The 22,419-nt window shown below is 43.1% G+C and overlaps 1 protein-coding gene across 2 annotated transcripts in view; it reads right to left on the bottom strand.

Moving 5' to 3' along the window:
• Nucleotides 1–231: 231 nt before the first annotated feature.
• The window catches only part of ric1 (RIC1 homolog, RAB6A GEF complex partner 1), a 29,775-nt gene continuing 7,587 nt past the window's right edge, over nucleotides 232–22,419 (bottom strand). The window contains exons 7-31 of one of the 2 annotated variants that reach the window (XM_087144329.1): nucleotides 21,057–21,148; nucleotides 20,377–20,465; nucleotides 19,729–19,873; nucleotides 19,320–19,368; nucleotides 18,810–18,989; nucleotides 18,486–18,624; nucleotides 18,079–18,182; nucleotides 17,460–17,660; nucleotides 16,687–16,852; nucleotides 14,577–14,684; nucleotides 14,024–14,166; nucleotides 13,527–13,655; nucleotides 12,464–12,563; nucleotides 12,065–12,192; nucleotides 11,622–11,668; nucleotides 11,251–11,375; nucleotides 10,521–10,663; nucleotides 10,196–10,282; nucleotides 9,507–9,784; nucleotides 9,150–9,347; nucleotides 8,399–8,526; nucleotides 7,519–7,734; nucleotides 7,031–7,208; nucleotides 6,231–6,419; nucleotides 232–5,143 (exon numbers count right to left, since the gene is read on the bottom strand). In XM_087144329.1, the coding sequence (XP_087000455.1) occupies nucleotides 4,879–5,143; nucleotides 6,231–6,419; nucleotides 7,031–7,208; nucleotides 7,519–7,734; nucleotides 8,399–8,526; nucleotides 9,150–9,347; nucleotides 9,507–9,784; nucleotides 10,196–10,282; nucleotides 10,521–10,663; nucleotides 11,251–11,375; nucleotides 11,622–11,668; nucleotides 12,065–12,192; nucleotides 12,464–12,563; nucleotides 13,527–13,655; nucleotides 14,024–14,166; nucleotides 14,577–14,684; nucleotides 16,687–16,852; nucleotides 17,460–17,660; nucleotides 18,079–18,182; nucleotides 18,486–18,624; nucleotides 18,810–18,989; nucleotides 19,320–19,368; nucleotides 19,729–19,873; nucleotides 20,377–20,465; nucleotides 21,057–21,148 (3,627 nt within the window). In that variant the 3' untranslated portion in view covers nucleotides 232–4,878. The remainder of the gene's footprint in view (nucleotides 5,144–6,230; nucleotides 6,420–7,030; nucleotides 7,209–7,518; nucleotides 7,735–8,398; nucleotides 8,527–9,149; nucleotides 9,348–9,506; nucleotides 9,785–10,195; nucleotides 10,283–10,520; nucleotides 10,664–11,250; nucleotides 11,376–11,621; nucleotides 11,669–12,064; nucleotides 12,193–12,463; nucleotides 12,564–13,526; nucleotides 13,656–14,023; nucleotides 14,167–14,576; nucleotides 14,685–16,686; nucleotides 16,853–17,459; nucleotides 17,661–18,078; nucleotides 18,183–18,485; nucleotides 18,625–18,809; nucleotides 18,990–19,319; nucleotides 19,369–19,728; nucleotides 19,874–20,376; nucleotides 20,466–21,056; nucleotides 21,149–22,419) is intronic. The other variant, XM_087144330.1, reaches the window with a different exon arrangement.

Here is a 22,419-nt window from a genome sequence, read left to right as displayed (position 1 = left end):
TTATTTCAGGGATGGGGGAAAGTGGAACCTGTATTGCTCAGCTCCTAAGCCAAGATACTGTTTGCATTTTAAAAAAATTTAGTGAGGATTAAACTAATTTTTCTTTTCAGGAATTATTCGAAAATCTCCTTTTCCTAAATCCTGCCTGAAATGCAAAGTTTGACCAAAAAATAAACTGTTACTACAAAATTTTAATATTCCCTAATGCAATCAAAGCCAGGATCACTCAAATTTTTCCATGTGATAAAAATGTTTTTATTTGACAGTTCAGTCTCACTGGGGCTATATACACTTCCTACACAACAAAAACACGGAAATTTAATTATATAGAAAATATGTCTTTGCAATGTGCATAATTCCAACTACGAATTTGAAATGATCATTTTTGGTGAATACAAAGTGTTAGCTTTGCATATACATCACATGAAAATTCAAGCCAGAAACACAAATGGATTGCATTTCAATTGCCAAATTATCTTTGGTAAAATTATCCCAGGATTAAGCGACAGCACTTGTTGGTGGGACCACTGCATTCCCTTGTTTAAAATGCTAAATGACCATGTTCAGCAGGTGATAAAACAATGGACAAGTTTTTTTCCAGAAAATGCCGGAAATTCTGATTTCTCACTTAGATCTAATTGTTGAGTTGTTTCCCTTACCAATTTGAAAAGAATAAACTTCAAATATTCTAAACTAACAACTCTACCGAAACATTCATTTCAAACTAATAAGTTACACCAAAAGTAAAGAATTAAAAAGTGTCACTGCTAACTGATTCTAAATAATAATAATAAATGACTGATATATTAAAAAACAAACCAGTGGATTTGAAGACAAAAGTTGGCAGAAAACTGATAAAAAAGAACTTTGCAGAGCAGGGCTGAACACCTGACAAAAGTTGAAAGAGCAGAGAAGGCAAAAAAAACAAGGAAGACACAAAGTAAAGGACAGAATGAAATGAATAAAAGAAAAGAGAAGAAAATCACCAATAAAGGGGATACTAACTAGAGGAAAGTTAGATGGTAACGGACTAGGATGAAACAAAATATAACATTCAAGAAAATAGAAACAGAACAGAAAAACAATAGTTGGACACAGCGTCACAAAATAGCAACACAGAACTAGGTATGCCAGCACAGAACAGAATGGAATTGGAAACAAAGCAACAGAATACAACATGGATTCAACAGCACAGAGTTTGCAACAAGTCATGAGAAAAAGGACTTCAACACGTACAAAACGAGCAACACAACAAAATGGGACAGCGCAGGTTGAAGCAAAGACCACTGCTATAGATCTTTTTGCTGTGATGTCTCGATCGTGCTGGACTGCGATGTGTTGTGATGGTAATGAGTGCGTAGTGCTGTGATGGTAATCTACCTATTCAAGGTGAACTAGCATTCGCACGTTCGCTTGCACGTGGTTGAAGCTGCCCGTAGGAATATATGCGATCACTGTGGCCAGGGCAGTCCACATGTGGTGGTACTGTTTACATTTAGAGCATTCCAGTCACGTGGGTGAAAATGGTCTATTGCTGAATTGCTGAAAGCAACAGATTACAATCAAAACTATTCAACAATTGCCTTTTCATGATGTACCACCTCATGCAATATACCTCTTTTGGGCTACTGTCCTCAAATAGCACACGGAAGCAACACAATAAAGCATCCGACCATAATAATTTCTCTGCAAAAGAATGCAATAAATAACCAATTTACAACTATTTACTGAACTATAACAAAGAAATACAGAGAAAGTTAACGAGCTTACTGCATGTTCCTATAGAACACAAGGTTGTGCAAGTTTGACGCTATTTCTCAACAGAATCACACCAACTCACTGTGCTCCATGTTGACCACACGAGGTGTAATGTACATGCAGATGGCCCTTTTATTAAAATTAATTAGCATGACTAGAAATAAATTCCATGCTGGAACATGCCAATCTGACGAGAATGCTTGCTAGTGTGACAAACATATGCACAGGACACCGCAGTGCCAAACAATCTGACGGCTCACACAGCTCAAAGTCACATATATGCTACAGTTCCAGAAACATTATTGTCAGCTTATCTTGAAGTGGTGATGGGCTTGAACCAACCATCCAGGGAAGTCTCATTTAGCAATTTTAAAGTTTCCTTTAAAACCCCTGACTCCATGTACACAATTATCAAGGCAAATTCTAATGGTATTAATGCTCAAATCGAGAGAGACATTACAGAAACTGAAACTTTTCCACACCAGGAAAAGAAAGTTCAAGAGATGTGATTTCAACAGCTTTCGGTCAAAACCACACTCTCCTCTCCAAGAAAACCTTGACAGAAAATAAACCCATGGCTTTGAACCCTAGATCTGACAGCATCTTTCCTGAATGCTCCAAAACTCCTCAACTCTGCAGGAAACCAATGACACATACTTGGTCATTTGACTTTCAAGAGACACCAACCCAAACGATAAGTACAGAACTGCTCAGCTCTACCTTCCTAAACTCTGTCATAAAATCCCTACAAAACCACATGGATTTTGCAAGATTTTGAAAGATCTGGAAACAACCGCAGCTGACCTTCATAACAGTTCTCGGTTTGGCTGTAATTTGAGAAATCACTTCCTTCTGATCTGTGTTTTCCCATTCCAAAACCAGAAATCACAACCTGTGCTTCTCATAGAACCTTGACAGTGCATGCAAATTCCATCAAAATCCATCACTGAATTATTAGACAATACCATACACTGTATATACATGTTCAAATTTACAATTGGCTTGAGCAAACCTGTACATTGCTTACCATTACATGATTACCTTAAAAGTTGTACAAAATAAATTTTTTTAGCACCATTTTGAAAATATTGACTGTACATATGGGCAGCGGTATGTCAATACTAGTTCTACATCTGAGTGGATGTTACTCCGTCAAATAAGGTAATGACTATCCCTGGAACGCCGTTATTTTAGAATGTTAAAAGAGTGACAACAACATGTTGACCAGTGAAGTCAGAGCTGTAACTTCTAGACTGGCTCCCAATCCTTCCCTTTGAAGTTTCAAACACAATGGGAAGAGTGGTACCAGCCTATCTCACTGGACTCTTTCTTCCCTGGTATATCTCAATTCGCAAAAATGTAAACGACTGTACACATACAGTGTGAGGGGAACCAGTGAACTTTAAGTGCCCTTCAAGGAGCCAGTTCAGTGTTTCAAAAAAGCAAGGTCATATGGGACGCGCATGAGCACGTTTACAGCTGTGCTAATAGAGTAGACCTCACATGTGGATCTGAAATATACCCCAGCCGCGCTTCATTGTGAGCATACTCCGTTGGAAAACTGAACAGGCTCATTGCTCCCAACCTTGGGTACTAAAGTACCGTTTTTAGTGTTTTCTTAGAGTCTACAGAAGTTGGATTCATTCTGCCTAGTAGCTATTAATCCTTGCAGTTAAGCTTTGAGACACTGCAGTTCCTGACCTGTAAATAACCAGTTTAAGTTTTAAAAAGTTACCTGCCGCTTCCCCAGAAAATGTACTGCTAGCAAATCTCTATGCTTTGGAAGTTAAATTTAAAAAATCATGATTCCATGGCCATGGTGTAATGCTGATGTCCCTTTTGGACACCCATTCATGTAAAGTTCATGCTTCTAAAACAAAATACTTGGCAGTTTCATAATAGTATTATTAATATTAATAAAAACGATATTTCTGATTATTTAGAAACCCCGATGTAGAGCGCCCTCTGTTGCTCCAACTGATTAAATTTGGTCAAGAGGAATGTTACTTGGGAGGGACATTTCAAAAAGTTGCCACTAGTAACTCTTTGCATGTGCACCTGGAATACAATTTGGGCTCGCTTTCAAAGAGATGATACGCTAAAAAAACAACGCTCAGAATGTTTATATCCCGAGCCACGACCCCAGATGGGAACTAGTCACACGAAATTCACAAAGTAAGACTAATAGGCTGGTAACCCACTTTTGCTGAGCAGTTGTTTTGTTAGCTTAGCAAGCACTGTGGATTTAGAGGTTTTTCTTGACAACTGCATATGAACTTCGAGATTTACCAAAAAAAAAAAGTTCTAGCTTTCCCAGAGTTATCAAAAAAAAAGTTTGCAGAGAGTGTAATGTTTCAGTTTGCTGTAAATTTGCATTGAAATTAATACTGTTATTCCGACAAAAACAAACTGAAGACTTACATGTTACAAATGGTGAACACTATAACAAGTACAAAACAAGGCTCCCCCCACAATAAGGGTTCACACGCGAGTTTTTTCTCTCTATTTGCTACATTTTAAATTTGCAGGAGGCATGAACCAGCCTCAAGGAATTTAAAGCTGAAGTCAAATCATTTGACTCACTTGGATTTGATCTCCGTGACCTCCAGATGAGGTCACCGGCTCAAGTCCTGTGGCAGTCAATTTCAATAACTATCCTACTAATCAGGGGCATAATTTGGGTGGAATTTCTAGAGAGGCACGCAGGGGGGAAGGGGGTGGGGTTTGAACAAATTTGTTTGGGAGATGGGTGGGGCACTGAAAGCTATCAGGGTGGGGATTATGCATAGGCTGTGTACAGTTTATAATTCAAAATTGGGGGGACCTGGGCGGTGGTGTGTTACTGCTAATAATGATTAAAGGTCAAATGGTTAGATTCCCATATGCTTTAATGACCTTACATTATAATTCAAAATGCAAATAAGCAAGCAACCCCCCAATAAAATAAGTATATAATAAATAAATAAAACTTTAACAGCGTTAATAAAATCCAGACTGTTTTTTAAGCCTCTCCTGTTGTAAGTGCCAAGTTATCTCCTTGACAATGATCCCGTATAATTCTCAGCCTAAGCGCCACGACCTACCGATGACAGAGACAACAATCTTGACTGGCCTCCACCATCACGAGACGAGGCACCCACTCTCCTCCCCCTCCTTGTTCGGCCCCGCCTCCTCAAATACCTCCTCCTGGGACAGCTCGTGCTCCGAGATGGCCCCGCTGCCGTGGGAGGCCAGCCGCTTGATCTCCTGGTGGCCCACCGACTGGTCCGAGGTGGAGGAGGTCCGGGAGTGGGGCGTGTGGGGAGGGGTGACAGCCTTCTCCACCGCCTCGGCTAGTACCTGGGCCTGGGGACGGATGGCTACAAACAGGGGCTTGTATCCTGGACTGTGACGGGGAACGACAAAGAAACTTGATGAATGATCCGTAGTACTTAAACCCTACCAGATGTAGCACAGTGCATCTGATGAAAAAAGTCTGGCGCACTGGACAATCAACAGCAGCCGAACAAACTGGCCATGTTGAGACAATGAGAGCTAGTCCCATTGAACAATGCCACTGATGGATCTAATGGTGACCGGCAACCACAGACTCCCCGGCCGTTTGGCCTTGGAGAGAGTCAACCTGTTGGATCTTGTGGTGACTAGCAACCACAGACTCCCAGGCCGTTTGGCCTTGGAGAGAGTCAACCTGTTGGATCTTGTGGTGACTAGCAACCACAGACTCCCAGGCCGTTTGGCCTTGGGAGGAGTTGGTCTGTTGGATCTTGTTACACTAGGCAGGCAAGCCACTTTGACAAATGATGCAGACTGATGATGTGTCTGCCGGGTTTTCTAACCAAAGAAGGTTGGAATGTTAGGGTTAATGAATCAAAACAAGAAACAGACCACAAACCAGATCTGCTGTAAACAAGTCCAGTTTATGGACAGTGTTAGGACACTATGTCACTGTCAGGTGATTTGACACTTTATCGCAATACAACTCCACCTTACCAAATAACAACTGTGAAAACTCTTGGTAATGTTATTGCCACAGGTATCTGAAACCACAGGACAACACACTGCTTCACTACAACGGTAGTGATTTTTGGTGTTAGAATGCTAAGGGTCATTACGTCGCAAAGTACAATATACAACTGTTGGGGTCAATAGTGGTGTTAAAATGCTGTCTGATCTGACACTACAAGGCAGTAAAGCCATGTTGTAAAATACCAAATGATGTTACTGCAGCTTGTGATAAAATGTGGTGGAAAGGTCCTCGGTTACGCAATGATCATGACAGTTACGCATGCGCATCTTAAAGTATTTTATTGTAACGTATTGCAAGTCTTTGCGATGCCAGTGTGACCAGCCAAGATCTTAAACTTGGAATTAAAAAAAATTGGAGATTTATACCCAAAACAACTCTATCACTTGTGGAAATCTCGAAAATTTACAGTTTCAGAATAGAGAGAGGAAGGTTTTAAGCTGCCTACCATTCTGATTCCGCCCACAGCTCCAAGAACGAAAGCCCCTCCCTCATGCGAGCAACAACATCCAGGGTCACTTCGGAGGCTGTGGTTACCGTGACGACCTTGGAGACGAGCTTAATATCCCTGAGAATGACGGCGATGAGGAGAGCCCACTCCAGACACACGGCGGCCAGGAAGATGTCAAATAGATACCTGGATGCAAGGATGTGATGGGATTGATTCTCAGGATATCGTTCAGGAGTTTGTAGACAGCTGGAGGTCGTTACTGGGCTCTTTGCATGGATGACAGAGGGGGCTCTGGCATTGTTCAATATCACATTATCATCCTACCTGAGTTCTCTGTCAGACTGTCTAGGGCAATATCACACTGTCACCCTACCTGAGTTCTTTGTCAGACTGTCTAGGGCAATATCACACTGTCGCCCTACCTGAGTTCTTTGTCAGACTGTCTGGGGCAATATCACAATACCTAAGTTCTTTGTCGGATTTTCTAGGGCAATATCACACTATCACCCTACCTGAGTTCTTTGTCGGACTGTCTAGGGCAATATCACACTATCACCAACCTGAGTTCTGTGTCAGACTGTCTGAGACAATATCACATTATCACCCAACCTGAGTTCTCTGTCAGACTGTCTAGGGCAATATCACACTGTCGCCCTACCTGAGTTCTTTGTCAGACTGTCTGGGGCAATATCACAATACCTAAGTTCTTTGTCGGATTTTCTAGGGCAATATTACACTATCACCCTACCTGAGTTCTTTGTCGGACTGTCTAGGGCAATATCACACTATCACCCTACCTGAGTTCTTTGTCAGACTGTCTGGGGCCGCTCTGACTCAGCTGCAGGTAAAACTGTTCCAGTTCTTCCAGGTTGGCACTGCTGCTCCACATGCTGTCTTCAAGTAGGTTCTCTCCCTCCCCAAACAAGGAACTGCCCTCCGAAGGCTCAGTGGTACCAATGCTGTTGTCATCGGAACCTTTGGGGGTAACAGCGGGGAAAGCATTTAAAGTAATGAGTCTGTATGTCTTGTTTGAAGTCTGGAAACAGGTTATCATCTTATGAATAAGTTTACTGCAGATGTAAAGTACGCGTTCTGCGGTGTCCTGATTAACAGTTGATCAAAAAGGTAAAATGTTTCCGATTTCCATACAAATTACAAATTATGTCAATAGTTTTCAATTTCAGGGAATTTCTATGATAATAAATCTCAATTGACCGATTTTTGTCGTGTTCTGCTTAATTAGGTTTACTTAACAACCAAAAGTGAAAAAAATGCCAGTCAATACCTTTGACTGAGGGGTATTTGAGAATAGCCTCTTCGGTTCGGACATCGCTGTGCGTGCTATCCGACGTAAAGCTGTGAGGTCGGATGAGTATTCGAAGGCCCGCTGGGTGGGCTGGTAGGTGGGGCTTGTCCATCTCGGGATCACTGGACAGCTTCAGACCATTGATTTGGGCTTGCATGGTAGCGGCGGTGGGCGGTGACGACTTGACAAGTAAACCTGCCAGGCAATCAGATTGTGGGCCCAGATTTTGAAAGGGGGGGGAGGTTGGACCAGAGAAGTGACTGACAGGCTCCCGGGTGAAATTCGGCCCAGGACTAACAGAGGCACGAGGCGAGGAAAGTAACACTTTGCCAGACGATGAATTTATCCAAAACTATCTGAAACAATCTAATTGGGCTAAAACTCGATAGATGTAAGATTTGAAATGTGCCTCAGCCAGAACACCATTCTGAGGTTGCATCAGCTGAGTGGCACACTAATTCAGATATCATACGCTCTGCAAGTCCCTTTGAAGTGATTAACCGTTGCCTAACATCATACTGCAAACTACAATGAGGTCAAGCGCTCCGATACAGAGCTTCGCACTCAGAACAAATTATGAGGGAGCTACGCTGTGTCCCAGCAACCAATTCCAGTGCTAATAATAGAGCTCTCGACACGCCAAATAGACCTAAACATAATGGCGTCAGGCTTCGGGTCACATGTAATGGCAGCTCAAAGGACTGCATCTCACCTCACTGTCATAGGAAAGTGTACGTATATACACATAGCGCGCTGTCATTTTGTTACTAATCTCTTGGCCATAACTGCTACGTTCCGTGGTAATCTAAAACTGATCTCAGACCAAAGAATGGTGTAAACGAGGTGTCAACCGACTTACTGGGACTCTTGGTAACGTTGATGCTTATAGAAGCAGACCCGGTGGACAGGGTAGGCAGAGGCCACTGGAAGTCTTGATGGAGCTGCTTCAAGGCGGCCTCGAAGTCTTCAACTTTGGCCACGCGTCCCCTGCAACAGTTAACACGAGCTCTTCTGAATGGGTCATCCACTGGACTCCATCAGCAGGCTAAAGGGGGTAGCAGGTGGGCCAGCAACAGGGGCACTTCAAGTACACCAGTAGTTGGCTGGTTTGGCGAGACCGGAGGCTTTTCAAAACTTTAGGTTCGCAATCGGCATGGACTTAAATTTTCAGCTGTGTGAATTCAGTCCAGTATATCTCAGAGCTTCTGATGTGAAGCAAAAGTCTGTAGTTTTATTTGGTTACCCCAGTAAATTGTGGGAAAGTAATTGTGGGTCCCCCCAGATAACACTGAGGCTGGAGGTGAACCAAAAGCTTCCAAAAAATGGCAAAAAGAGAAAGCTCAAGTAAAAGTAGATTGGGTCAAGGTCCCTTGGCTACACTCTAAGGCTTTGCTGGAAATGGGCAGTGTGGCTATGGGCTTGGGCTATCTACCATAGCTGCATAATGGTACCGTAATGACCAAAACTGAAGTCACAGACATAAAAAACACACTGCAGACACAGTCTAAGTCTAACAAAGGGTAGGAGTGGATGTAACAGGTGTGTCTGCCCTTTACTTCTCAACGAACTTGGCTGGGTACACTCTGGAAACATCTCTGCAGAAAACTCACCTTTCTTTTGTCAGCCAGGCCTGCAGTTTGAAGTCCAGGTAGGCCGCGCAAAGACCGAGGTCCCGCAGCCTCAAGGAGGTGAGGAGTTTCCGGGCATGCCGATTGAGAATGACGTCCACAAAGTACTCCTCCACAGATGTGGCTTGGTCCGTGGTCTTGGACTGGGAAGATGATGGCTTGGATTGGGAGGACAGACGGCTGTGTAGAAGGAACAAAAGGTGACTATGAGGTACCTAAAAAAAAAAATTCAATCCAATTCTACCAGAGCTTACTGACCAATTTGGCCAATCTTTTTTTCGGCCTCAGGGTCACTGACCTTTCACTAGCCCCTCCTACATTTTCACTGGCCTCACCCACCTTTTCTCCGGCACCACCTCCTGCTTCTCATTCACCGGCATGCCAATCCGGCCCCCTTTGCTGGAGTGCCTCCCCCGCTTTAGACTAGCCACGCCCTCTTTGGTCGGCAGCGGGTTGGGGCTACCCAGGGGGAAGACGATGGAATTGTTTAGGTTCGGGGGCGGAGTCCTAGCCACTTCGAAGTCGGTGGCACTGATGGAACGTAAAAACCTGAGAAGATCTCTGCAGAGTTTCCACTCACAGTGATCAAGTGCAGCGTCCAAGAGCTGTGTAGCATGCTGAAAATACGCATAAAACATGTTTATTTATGAAGCATGTTTATTCATAAAGCATTTGCATCAGCCAATATTCATGTTCTAAGCTCAGCCTCCAAAATTATTACACAGTTGACCATTATACTCAGAACGATAAAACCCACCAAAAACTGCACACTTTGCAAACTTCACGACTTATCATGGTTATCCCTTCTCATGAAGCTAATAAACTATTCCGTTGCCCATCTGAGCTGCCTCAGGAGTGTTCAGCTTGATGCTGCCATTTTGGTGAGGAACGATTATTTAAATGGAACAATATCTCCTTGGCCTCATAGGTAACTATTTACTCAAGAACGGAAAGAGTATATGTAATGGAGTGTCTGGCCCAAGGACTTTCAACCACAAAGTGTAGAATGACGGGTAACTGATACTCACGTGCCGACTGACTTTAGGAGGCTCTAGATTCTGCAGGATGAGCAGGTAAGAAGCAGCAGTCTGCAGGGCACCAGTTTTTATGCATTGCTGTTATAAAAAGATGTGAAAAACCAAAAACATTTACTTTAACCAAAAATGTTACAAATAATTCTAAAAGAGCAAGCTTCCTGTTCATTCCACATGTCTCATTTAAAAAACCTCGGCATTTTGGTCAACTGTGAGGGAAAGATATCCCTCAAGAAGAAGTCAAACTTGTGAGTTATCATTCCATTACTTTTTAATCCTATTCCCCGGACTAGGGTGCTAAAGGGATTAAGCGGCACACCTCAAAGAGTTCTTGAGGGCTTCCGATGGTCCCAAAGAGGTACGGCCAGAGAGCTATCTCAGTCTTGCGGGCACAGTGGACGATGGTTTGTAAGAACTGGGGGAACTCCTCGATGAAGGCAACCACGCGGGGAAGGAGAGCATCTGTTGGTAATGCCAGACATCAATCATCAATCATCGTACATCATTTGCAACTTCGATCTTTATCTTGATAAACACAACAGTACTGACATTTATCAGGGGCTGTGTCCGACAGTAATATGGCTATGGCTGAAATGAATATATTATCCCACTGAAGTCACTGGCTGGCAACTGAAGCCACTTCCCAAAGACATGTGCTTTAAACAATTTAAAAGTTTCAATTTGGGCTAGGTCTGGTACAAGTTCTAGTGCTGTAGACTCCTTCTCCAGCAGACTATGTTATGTCACTTTTACCATAAGACATTTGGATGTAAACACGCATAGGCATAGACTCAGCTTGTAGACTCACACTCCAGTGAACTGTCATTTTTACAGTTTAATACCACAATAAGACATTGGGATTTCTGTTACCTGTCAGGTATAGGTTCTGATGCAGTAACCTCCATCTCCAGCACACTATTATTTACATTTATCACGAGACATTGACATTTCTGTCACCCACTGAGTATAGGTTCTGATACTCTAGTCTCCTCTACCAGAACACTCTTTATTTCACTTTTATCACAAGACTTTGGATTTCTGTCACCTACCAGGAATAGGTTCTGATGCTGTAGCCTCCTCCTCAAGCACACTATGAAGCATAAGTTCTAGGACGTGAGGGAAGTACGGTAGAGACTTACAACTCCGGGCTATCTGCAACGCATGCATGCCAAGACTACAGAGAAAAGAAGCAAGATAACATGGAATTGATAACTTATGAAGAGCCCCCGTAAATGATGCAGAACATTTTACATTGCTGGTTTTCATGAAATCTTCTCAAGACAAAAATTTTCCATTCCCACCTGACAACAAAGTTTACTTAACTGATTTCTGGCATCCCTTTGTGACAAAATGTATCAGTTTTCTGTTTGCTAACTCTTCTACAATGAAGACCTTGAGAAAAATGAACGAACAAACTTACTTTCTCCTCAATAACTGTCTTAAGATGTGGTGCAGGTAGATCTGAGTCTGAAAAGAAGGAAGGGTGCCATCGGGATGTTAAGGAGGCCATTTCTTTAAGTAGTGGAATTTATGGAGCATGTCAGGTGATCAGTGAACCATTTAACTTCAACATGTCATTTTCAGCATTCCTGCAGAGTACCAAGGCGTGACATCATTTTGAACCAAGAAGTGTAGTGCAAAGACTGGAGCGCACGTGCGTGTTTGGCTCACGAACTGGTTCTGCCGCTAATGCCTTTCATACACACACACACACACAGTTGTGCCTGTGACATATTCACTTTGGTACGCCAATATAAGGAGTTACTGGATCCGATTCATGCCCTCTGAAAGAACACAATGAAATGATTTTGTGAGCATTGGGAATAAGACCTCTTACTTTCTATTGAGAGGATGTTGACTTACTGTTCGTTCTAACGTTGTAAATGGCAGGATCGTTGGCTTGTTACTGTCAGCGCTGCAAGGTGTCTGGGGCTCACAGCTCAAGGTGTCCGTAGCCGCCCCTAACACCACGGCGTCTTCAAAGAGTACGGCTGTGCAAATAAAGCGAAGAAGTCAAATAAACGGAGCTGAAAGACGCTTCAGAAGTCGGAGAGTGAGACCACTGATCATAGCCAGTCCTGCAATGACATCCTTAATTCCCATCGGCTGTGGATTGCATTGAAAGTAACAGCCAATGCAGATGGCTGCTAAGATTTATATCAACAGAAACCGTGACCTCCTGTGGTTCCTGGTCAAAGAAAGGTTAACGCCACGGAAACTGTTCACATTGTGGTCTGGTTTGAGTATATGTTCTTGGCTTACCAAGAGGGTAGATTCTCAGCTGGAACGGCAGCATGATTCGTTTGGACAAGAAGCTGTGGTGGTGCTTGGCGTTATTCTGGGGAAACAGCGGTAGCCACACCTGAAACCAAAAAGACACCCATCCGTGAGGCCACACCTCAGGAATGTACGGGTCAAGGTGGCTCATTTCTGAGCAATTTTCCTTGGCTGTCTGAAATGATATCACAATGTATCAAGTACCCCCCTCAGTCGGTGCCACAGAGAGAGGCTGATCTGACACCAGCCTGAATAAACCTGAACAGGTGTCCACAATACGGGCGATTCACAATGCAGTGCACCACCAAGAGGGTGTCATGGAGAGGCCTTTCCTCAGTGCATTATGGGACATATAGTCCACAAAGTCTCATTCGCTAACTGTGGTGTACAGAGAAAACTTGAATTTTTTACCAAATGTTTGTTTGTCTTGGTTGAAAACTCAAAATTGATTATTGCGAATGGGTGTTAGGCTGTCAGAAACGATGGTTTTTGTATGGTGCAGGGAATGCCCCTATCAATCAAATATCCCCAAATTATGTACGAAGTGTGCTTAATCACGGCAGCTTGTCAACCGTAAACTTGAAAAGTGACCTCTCTCTGGCAAAACTCTTGGTGGGGTGCTGTACTGTGCATCACTCGTATTCAAACAGCAGAGGGTCCATACTCAGTGCTAAATGTACACTATTAATTAAACAATGATGTCTATAATGTCAGAAGTGATAGGATCAACTGAGCAATGAGGTATCATCATGCTTCCTGATGAATGTACACCTGCCAGTGTGTGACAAGAAATTCCTGCATTCTTCAGCTTTCACAAACAGAAATCTCTTTTGGTATAGGCTCTCAGAATGCAGAGAAATATGTTGGTGATAAACCATCAGTCAATATATTACATGTCAGAGAATATACATATAAGACCAGTCGCTCAATATTCAATCGCTGAATTGTCTGCCACTCTACATATTCAAGTGAAGTGCTGGTAAATATACAATTATGACCAGTCAGTCAATAGACACATCTGACTAGATGACATATTGTTCCTTGTTACCTTCATGCCGGCGGCACCACATCCAATCCATAGTGCCTCCATCAGGTGAGGTTTTTCCCGATTGCTGCGAGACGTCGTCCAGATGTTCTCTACAGAAGACGCTAGCACCACCGGGGCACAGAATGGCATCTACGAGAAGGACGCAAAATCGAAATGAGACGTGAGCAATTCGGAAACAAATGTTAGTCAGAAATGACAAACACTAAACCCCCCCTCCCCCCAAGAAATTTGAAAAATTGATGTCAATTGTCGCTGAACAGAGTCGCAGACTAAGTTGTACAGTTCCATATGACTTTTTTAAATTGTTTCAGTTCACTTTGCTGATTTTAATAGTCAAAAGCAAAAAAAGTTTCAAATTTTTCTAACATATGGCGTGCCCAACTGAATACTCCCAAAAAGACAGCCCTCCAGTCTTCATTTTTAAACAGTTTTGTCAACTGATTGCTTGGTCATTCTACCTTTAATAAAAATCCACGAAGGAGAACACAGGTACTGACCTCGTTGTGTTTCCGTCTGTCTAGGGGAGCGTGGGTCAGTGTTGGGGTTTTGGTGTGATCCCTCTGTAGCATCAGTAACCGTCCGGCTACGTTGATGATCAGACTCTCCGCTTCTTTGACGTGGTTGGCCAATTCGGGAGAAACTGTCGGGGGGGGGGGGAAGATTTAGCATCGGTTAGCAGCAATATCAAGCACTCTCGCAATTTCAGCTAGGCTGCCGAGTCTTCCATGATGCCACTGAGGACATCAATTCCCCAAATCAGCAGAATCTAGTGGATTTTCAGGCCCCACTTGGCCAAGGTTTTTTTAGCACGAGCTAAGAGTGGACCAAGCTGTGAGGACCTTTCTGGGTCCACACAATGCTTGTGGTCCCCACAATATCTACCACAGAAAGCATGCACGACACTCAGCAGAACAAGCACGTGCATTCTTTTGGAGGGTTTGGGTTATTAACCCAATTTTTAGTTCCGGGTATTAAGTAAGTTTACACTGATATTTCCAAAAACTGTTCAGCCAGATGAGTAATGGTCAACTGATGAGTTTAACTACTCACCTGTCTCTGATCTGAGTGAAGTCAGCGTCAGAGAGACCAAAGAGGTAGGATGAGGCACAAAGTTGGCAAGAGAAAGATCTTGAATCCTGCTAATGCTGGCACTTGGATCTAAAACAAAAAGTTCAAAAGATAAAAACTTTTACTAAATTCTCTCAATTTATTCAGAAGCAGAACATCAAACCTGTGTTGTGAAAAGTCAACTGTATTGTGCTGTCCTGTTCAATTATTACTTCTAAAGTCAAACTTCTGTGTCATGCGTAAAACATCGCAGCATCTTTCAGATTTTCTCACATGACAGGCTTCAACATGTTAACTGACTGTAACACAATTCAATTCAATTCACATTTATTTCCATACTGTTACGGGAGCAAGATAAAGCACAGGAAAGTCATGAAATCCGTAATATCATTGTATAACACTGTACATGATTGATTAATAAAAACATTAGTCACAGAAATCAGAGTAATGAAAAAAACAACTTACAAAAGAGAAAACAATAGCAGAAGCATCACGGAATTAATGAGTATGGAGGCTGTTCAGGGAAGCCAGGGCTTATGGGGAACAGCCTTTGGACAGACATGACAGACTGAACAAAAACAAGACAGACATGGCAGACAGGACAAAACAAGATAGGCATGGCAGACAGGACAGAAACAAGACAGACATGGCAGACAGGACAAAACAAGATAGGCATGGCAGACAGGACAGAAACAAGACAGACATGGCAGACAGGACAAAACAAGATAGGCATGGCAGACAGGACAGAAACAAGACAGACATGGCAGACAGGACAAAACAAGATAGGCATGGCAGACAGGACAGAAACAAGACAGACATGGCAGACAGGACAAAACAAGATAGGCATGGCAGACAGGACAGAAACAAGACAGACATGACAGACAGGACAAAACAAGATAGGCATGGCAGACAGGACAGAAACAAGACAGACATGGCAGACAGGACAAAACAAGATAGGCATGGCAGACAGGACAGAAACAAGACAGACATGGCAGACAGGACAGAAACAAGACAGACATGGCAGACAGGACAGAAACAAGACAGACATGGCAGACAGGACAGAAACAAGACAGACATGGCAGACAGGACAGAAACAAGACAGACATGGCAGACAGGACAGAAACAAGACAGACATGACAGACAGGACAAAACAAGATAGGCATGGCAGACAGGACAGAAACAAGACAGACATGGCAGACAGGACAAAACAAGATAGGCATGGCAGACAGGACAGAAACAAGACAGACATGGCAGACAGGACAGAAACAAGACAGACATGGCAGACAGGACAGAAACAAGACAGACATGGCAGACAGGACAGAAACAAGACAGACATGGCAGACAGGACAGAAACAAGACAGATGACGAACAGACAAGACAAAAGACAAGACAAAACAATAATTAATGGACGAAAATCTGATCAGCTAATTTGAAATCCAAAGAAGGCAATGATAATCCACGAAGTAACATAATAAAATAAATACAAATAAGACAATTAAAGAGCAAGCTGTGCCGTGTAATGGGATAGGAGGGCTCTTTTATACGAAGTTTTGAAACAACCCACAGAAGATTGACCTTTAATTTGATTGTCGATGGTGTTCCAAAGTCGGGCTCCATAAAAGCGAAGTGTGTGCATTGAATAAGAGGTACGAGTGAAAGGAATATAAAGATTACACCGGGATCTAGTAGAATAGCTGTGAACAGTTTCAATAGATCTAAAGTAAGAGGCAAAAGTTGAAGGGAGGAGGTTACGATAGAATTTGTACATGAAGATACCAGTTTGAAGTTTATGTATGTCAAAGACAGTAAGGGTGCGAAGTTGTGCAAACAAGGGTGCACTGTGAGCACGAGGGTGTGAGAGAGGTACCTTGCAGTGATATCAATCTGAATACCTAAAGCACAGCCAAGGGTCAAGTGAACGTGAGGTCAGGTGTCAAGGGTCAGTGCACGTTGAAACTCACCACACACAAGGCTATGAATGGTTTTGAAAGACAAAGTACACTTCTGAAGAAGTTACAAGTGTGGGCACGGAGAGGACTGAAGGAATTTTTGAAGTGTTTCGGAGGACGAAGACGATTAGCCTGGGACTCACTTGCTGTATTCTCCTTGCGTTCAATGCTGTAAAGAGAGATGTGATAGTCCACGCAGAAGACAATGAGCAGGTCCTTGAAGACGTTGAGGAGGAGGACTTGGTAAGGCACCTTGGTGATGCAGGCAAAGCTGTTGTCAAGGTTACACACTCTGGGATACAACCGCAACTGTAAGATACGAACAGCAAGCAAAAGCTTTGCATCCGCAGCATTGACGTCTTGAGTACAGGGGCCAATTTCATAGAGCTGTTTAAGCACAAAATTTGCTTAAGCATGAAAAATACCTTGCTTGACAAAACAGGTTACCAGCCAAAACTCCATGTCATGTATATTGTTTTTGAATGGTACTACCAGTCTTTTGGTTAGCATGACAATCACATAGATGTTGAGCCGGTGACCCCCTTTGTTTTGTAAGCAAGGTTTTTTTTTTGTGCTTAAGCAAATTTTGCACTTAAGCAGCTTTATAAAATTGGCCCCTGGTGAGGACAGTAAAAAGGTATGGAAACTACGGGGTCTGAATAATTTGCTACCCCCTCCCTAATGACTTTAGCTCCTCCCCCAATTTACACAAGGACACCAGATCTTCCCATTAAGGACTGTTTTCCCATAAGTGAACCTGAAATCAGGAAGGGACTCCTCTGAGCATAGTTAACACCAATGATGCGGAGTTCCTCCAACTAAAACCGTGCCAAGCCTAATTTGAAATTCCAAATCTCCAACGGGATTATTAAGAAATGGGCACAGTTCAATTTTGGGGCAGCCCCTTCTCCCTCACCTCATGCCGACTCTCGTAGTGGTTGTAACTGGACAGCACCAAGAAGTCTCTCCACCACGTCACCCCTCCGCTGACGGACATGTCGCGCTCCTGGGTGACGTTACCAAACAGCTTCCAACGCTTGGCGAAGAGGGTGCAGTGAGCTAAGCCAAACCGACCGGCTATGGCTACGCAGTGGCCAGACCGATCCACAGCTGCATACTGCAAAGGGGGATTCAGGGCGCAGAAATTCGTACTGCGAATTGACATGGTGCAGAACAGAAGGCCTTATGGCACTTGAGGTGGGATTTACATGAATGGCTTCGCAACGACTAGACTGATCCACAGCTGCTTACTAAAATGAATGACAAGCAAAACTGTCTTTTCTGCAGCTGACGTGGTACAGGATGAAGGTCTTATGGCTTTCAAATGGAACATACGGCTATGCCTTGAGTAGACGGATCCACAGCTAAATGCTGTAATAAGGAACTTGGAATGGGACCAAGAAGAGATTAGTTAATGGCCATATCATGGTATGAAAATGACAGGACGTGCCACTGGTTACTGCCAAAGACAAAGAAGGACCCACATCTCTAAGGACTGAACCCACTCAAATAAAACTTATTAAGGATAAACCTACCCTCAGCGGCCAGTTGCTGGCCATGTAACTGTACGGTAAGGACAGGATTTGCCACTGTTTGTTGCCAATCAGCACACTACTCCCCGATGGCTCACAACCTGAAACTGGCACAGAATCAAGACATATCAAATTCAAGTCCTCACAGGCTAATTGTTAATAAATAACCCTTCAAATTCAGGCTTGAATGAAGTCTACAGATGGCATTCAAACACCTTTTATGAGATCCAAACATGTCATATCATCACACAGAGGGCAAAAATTTCTCTGTCAAAGTATAAAGCTCACTTCACTTTGTGTTGTAAGAAACCCTGCGACTGCTAGGCCAAACTGCAGCATTCCTCTGAGGCGAGTCAAATGTGAACTTTCCTCGTCACAAACTTGATTGGAATGGTGCAGCATGTACTCACCTGGTGCATTACCCTGTGAAGGAACTGAGACTGGGCTCTGGTCCAACGGGACGTCAGCCTGACCTGTCTTCAGTATCGTATCGCCCGTGTTCAGATATAACCGGTCTTCTCCTTGCAGAAACAAGTGCTCGTGGTTGGACTGCAGAAGGTTAGGAATCAACAAAAACCAAGATAAAACAGATACCCCCCGGCACTGTAACTAACGTACACATCTTTCCACGGTGATCCCAAGGACTAACACTTGCTAACAGGATTTCACAATAACAAAGTAAAATAACAGTACACATGGGAGGCTTCGCATGTTAACACAGAGCCTTTACCCACCATGCAAGGGTTGGTGGTCAGGGCGCTTTTGACAAACGCTACCAACAGTAACTCCCCGGCTAGCTGATCGGGCTGCTGAACGACAGGTGGGAAAGGTATACCAGCACCAGAAGTCCGTCTGTCTTGGCTGGACTGGGGAGCGGTCGTCAGCCACAGATTGTAACCTTCTGGATCCCAATCCTGCATGGCAAAGCAGAAACAAATAAGATCAGTGCAAAAACTAATGTAACACGACAGAAAAATGGGGTCGGGTTGAGCAAGCCAGCCTTGCTTCTGGGACATGAAAGTTTATAAAAACGAAGCCTGAGAAGCCTGAGAAGCCGCGATTTGGAGGTAAAAGAACTAATCTTGGACATTCTTTTGGAAGGAGCTTAGACATTTTTCTTCAGAAAACAGAAGCCATTAGCCTAACAAACTCCACACCTTTGAGGGAATAATTCAAGGGCAACCAAGGTCATGACCTCTAGACCCTCAGCAGAATTTCAGAACCACTGGAAAGTGGTCACTCACCATGGACTGAACGTGCAGTGGGTAAGGCCTGCTTGTATCTGGACAAAGCCTGCCAACGAAAATGGATAAAAAGAACTTGACACCCAAACTCATATGGAAAAACAAACACAAACAGATTTCCTCAACGGCTTACGGGCTCATTGCCAAACCCGGTGAAATCCTTTTAAAAAGATTGCTGTGAGCTTATGACAAATAAAAAAAGGAGGTATCTCACTCACACTCTCACTCACAAGTCACACTGAGTAAACTTCAAAGTCAGAAATATAAAATATTGTACGGGTCTGGCATTTTTTCTGTTCAGGGTTATATGACAGGTTCTAAATCGACCAAAGTTTAAAGCAAAATATTTAAACAACATCAAGCAGCACTGAGGATTGATGTCAGGACAAAAGGAATTTTCAGGTCTCACCCGTAATCTCCGCTGAAAGTACACATGAGCAATGCTCCAAAGACACTCCAGAGAGCCAATCCGCCCTGTTGCCAGGCGTAGGCCAAAGCGCAGCCATCGGGGGTCCACTTCACTATGGAAACAGGCCCCGCTGCTTGGCAACCATCTGGAAACAATAAATGAGATGTACACAACTTGTAGTTACGTCACTCTTTAAGGAATTACAATTTTGAGTGAGTTTGAAGTTCTCAAATTTTCCAAAAAGAACTATTTGAAATTGTCTCCAACAAATCTTGGTCACATACAACTTTTCATAGGGCTTTTAAAGCTGCGTGGTGACCGGTTTGAGTTTTGCCTGCGTAGAGGCCTCACGTGGTAGCCATCATGCAAGGTAGTTCTTTTGTTCCACAAGGAAACCTTCTTTGTGCATACCCTGTGGAACAAAAGAACTGGCCTGGAATACTGCAGACATGCAAAACTTCCATAGTAGACGTTTTTCAATAGCTCTTTGCAAGAACTTAGTACACTGTTTTAATCTTAGTCTGACAAAGGGAGAAATTCACAGCTCTGTATACCAACGTGAGCTTCTCTTCAGACTCTTGGTGGACTTGCTATCAAAGCCCTGCATGCAGCTCCACATTTCAAACAAATTTCATTCCGTTCTGTTACCTGGAAAGTCAGAACTGGAGAGTGTTAACCGATGTGACAACAGCAGGGCACCAGTTACCTCGTCAACAGCGAAAACCACACCTTGACCACTGCACGAAATATCAAAACAAAGGTATGCTGATAACATGAATAAAATATCTCAAGCAGCGTTGTTACGATTTTTACAAGATCAACAGTAACAATTATAAAAGCAGTCTAGAAACATTTGACCCCAACGAGTATCTTTCAGTGCATGCCCTATCAAGCGCAGAGTTTCCAAAAAATAAAACAAGCAAAATTCAATAAAAACCTTGCAATTCTCTCGTCAAATCGCTTAGTGCAGTAACAAAGAACAGTACAAAAAAGACTGGTAGATTTGTATGTTGGACATAACATACGACGTCTTGTGGCAACATCATGGAAGCAACTCTCTTTTATGATTGAAAACGGCTGGTTCTTCTCAGGACCCCACAACTCACAAAAGAACTTAAATTCCACAGTGCCATTGACTACATGGCACGACTGACTAGAATGACGAACATCATAATTGGGGCTGTGTAAAAGTCCAGGATGCAACACATGCATCGATGAGAAATGGGATCACCCACAAGCCACAGCTCCTATAGGCCTTCATGTTAATGCTAGCTATAGCCGGGTCAATTTGGACAGGGCCGGACATATTTGGACAGGGCCGGACATACTTGGACAGGCCGTACACGATGAGACGATACTTATGGTTGATGGCGACGCAGCATGCAGTGGTGATGTCTGGTGCCCAGACTGCATGTACTGCCTGAGGGAGAAAAACACAGACGGGATCCTGAGTTGTTATATTGTGTAATTTAGTCCTGAGAAAAGATTACTTTGTGTAACTTGATGATGCTCTGAGAAAGTTACAGTGCAACGAATCAGCCACTGGTTTTCTGGAAAGAGGAGTGTTTAGGATAATTCATTCATAAACGTTTCAAGTAAGAACGCAGTAGGAACTACAAATACGGTATGATTTTCTCAACACTGCATATGACAAGCCACCATCAGTGGGGCGTCCACACTTAATTCTACGGTTCTCATATTTCTTTGGCCTTTAGAAACTTTTAAGAATTTTTTTTCTAGGTAGGAAATACAAGACAGGGTCGGTGGCAGAGATAAACTTTTTCCCCCGTCGGTAGGCACAAAACCAAAACGGGTTGGTCAGAAATAAGAACCATGGAATTAACTATGGAGACCCTTATACAAGCAGGTGGACTTCCTGATCTCTGACCTCACATGGGACTTCTATCAACAGGCTCTGGCTACACGTAATGCTGACTTCTTGCCAAGCCTAATGACTCAACAACTGACATATGGCAACTTTCATTGAGATATAAACCAATCCATGCATAATGCATTTTCCATTTAAACTTTATGTGCATGTCGAGCTTGCAGCTTCTTACGGTAGGTTGCATTGCAGGTGCATGGGCTGTTAATGCTAACAGGATGCAACAGGTGGATGTCCAAATTGAACATGTATTTTTCATGCATTTGCACAATATGAATATTCTTGGTATACAATATATGCAGCTAGAATCTACATGTATACCATATTTTTCTGCATGAGAATTGAGAATTTAAAATAATATTCCCTGCGTTTTTGTACATCCGGTGTGCCGTATACCGATATAACCACATTTGTTCCTTGACAGCCATCTATGGGTAATTCCAGAAATTAGGGGTCCAAAAGTGTGACATTTTTGTGTCCCTGTTACATCTGACCTTTGTTATTTGACATGGAAATATCACCAGAATTGATTTCAAACTATTACTATTTGTTTGGCAGGTAATATGCATTAATTCATCACTCTAGAAAATTAGAAAATGTTTTCTGAACTTACAAAACCATATGTCAGATGTGACCGAGACACGAAAAAAACGGACCCCTAATTTCTGGAATAAACCTCATATCAACAGGAACTCTGACATCTTTCACCCACCATGTCAGTTTTCACTAGGATGTAAAACTGAGTGTTATATCAAAACAAACCACTTGGTTTCCTCTTTCTAATGCAAACAAACAGTCACTAAAAA

The sequence above is a fragment of the Acanthaster planci genome, linkage group LG12 (assembly GCF_054643075.1).
Source record: "Acanthaster planci isolate LZ-2023a linkage group LG12, COTS_SCS, whole genome shotgun sequence".
In the NCBI taxonomy this organism is placed as follows: domain Eukaryota; kingdom Metazoa; phylum Echinodermata; class Asteroidea; order Valvatida; family Acanthasteridae; genus Acanthaster; species Acanthaster planci.
Note: the sequence above shows the minus strand (reverse complement) of the source record. Positions and strands in the feature narration are given on the sequence as shown.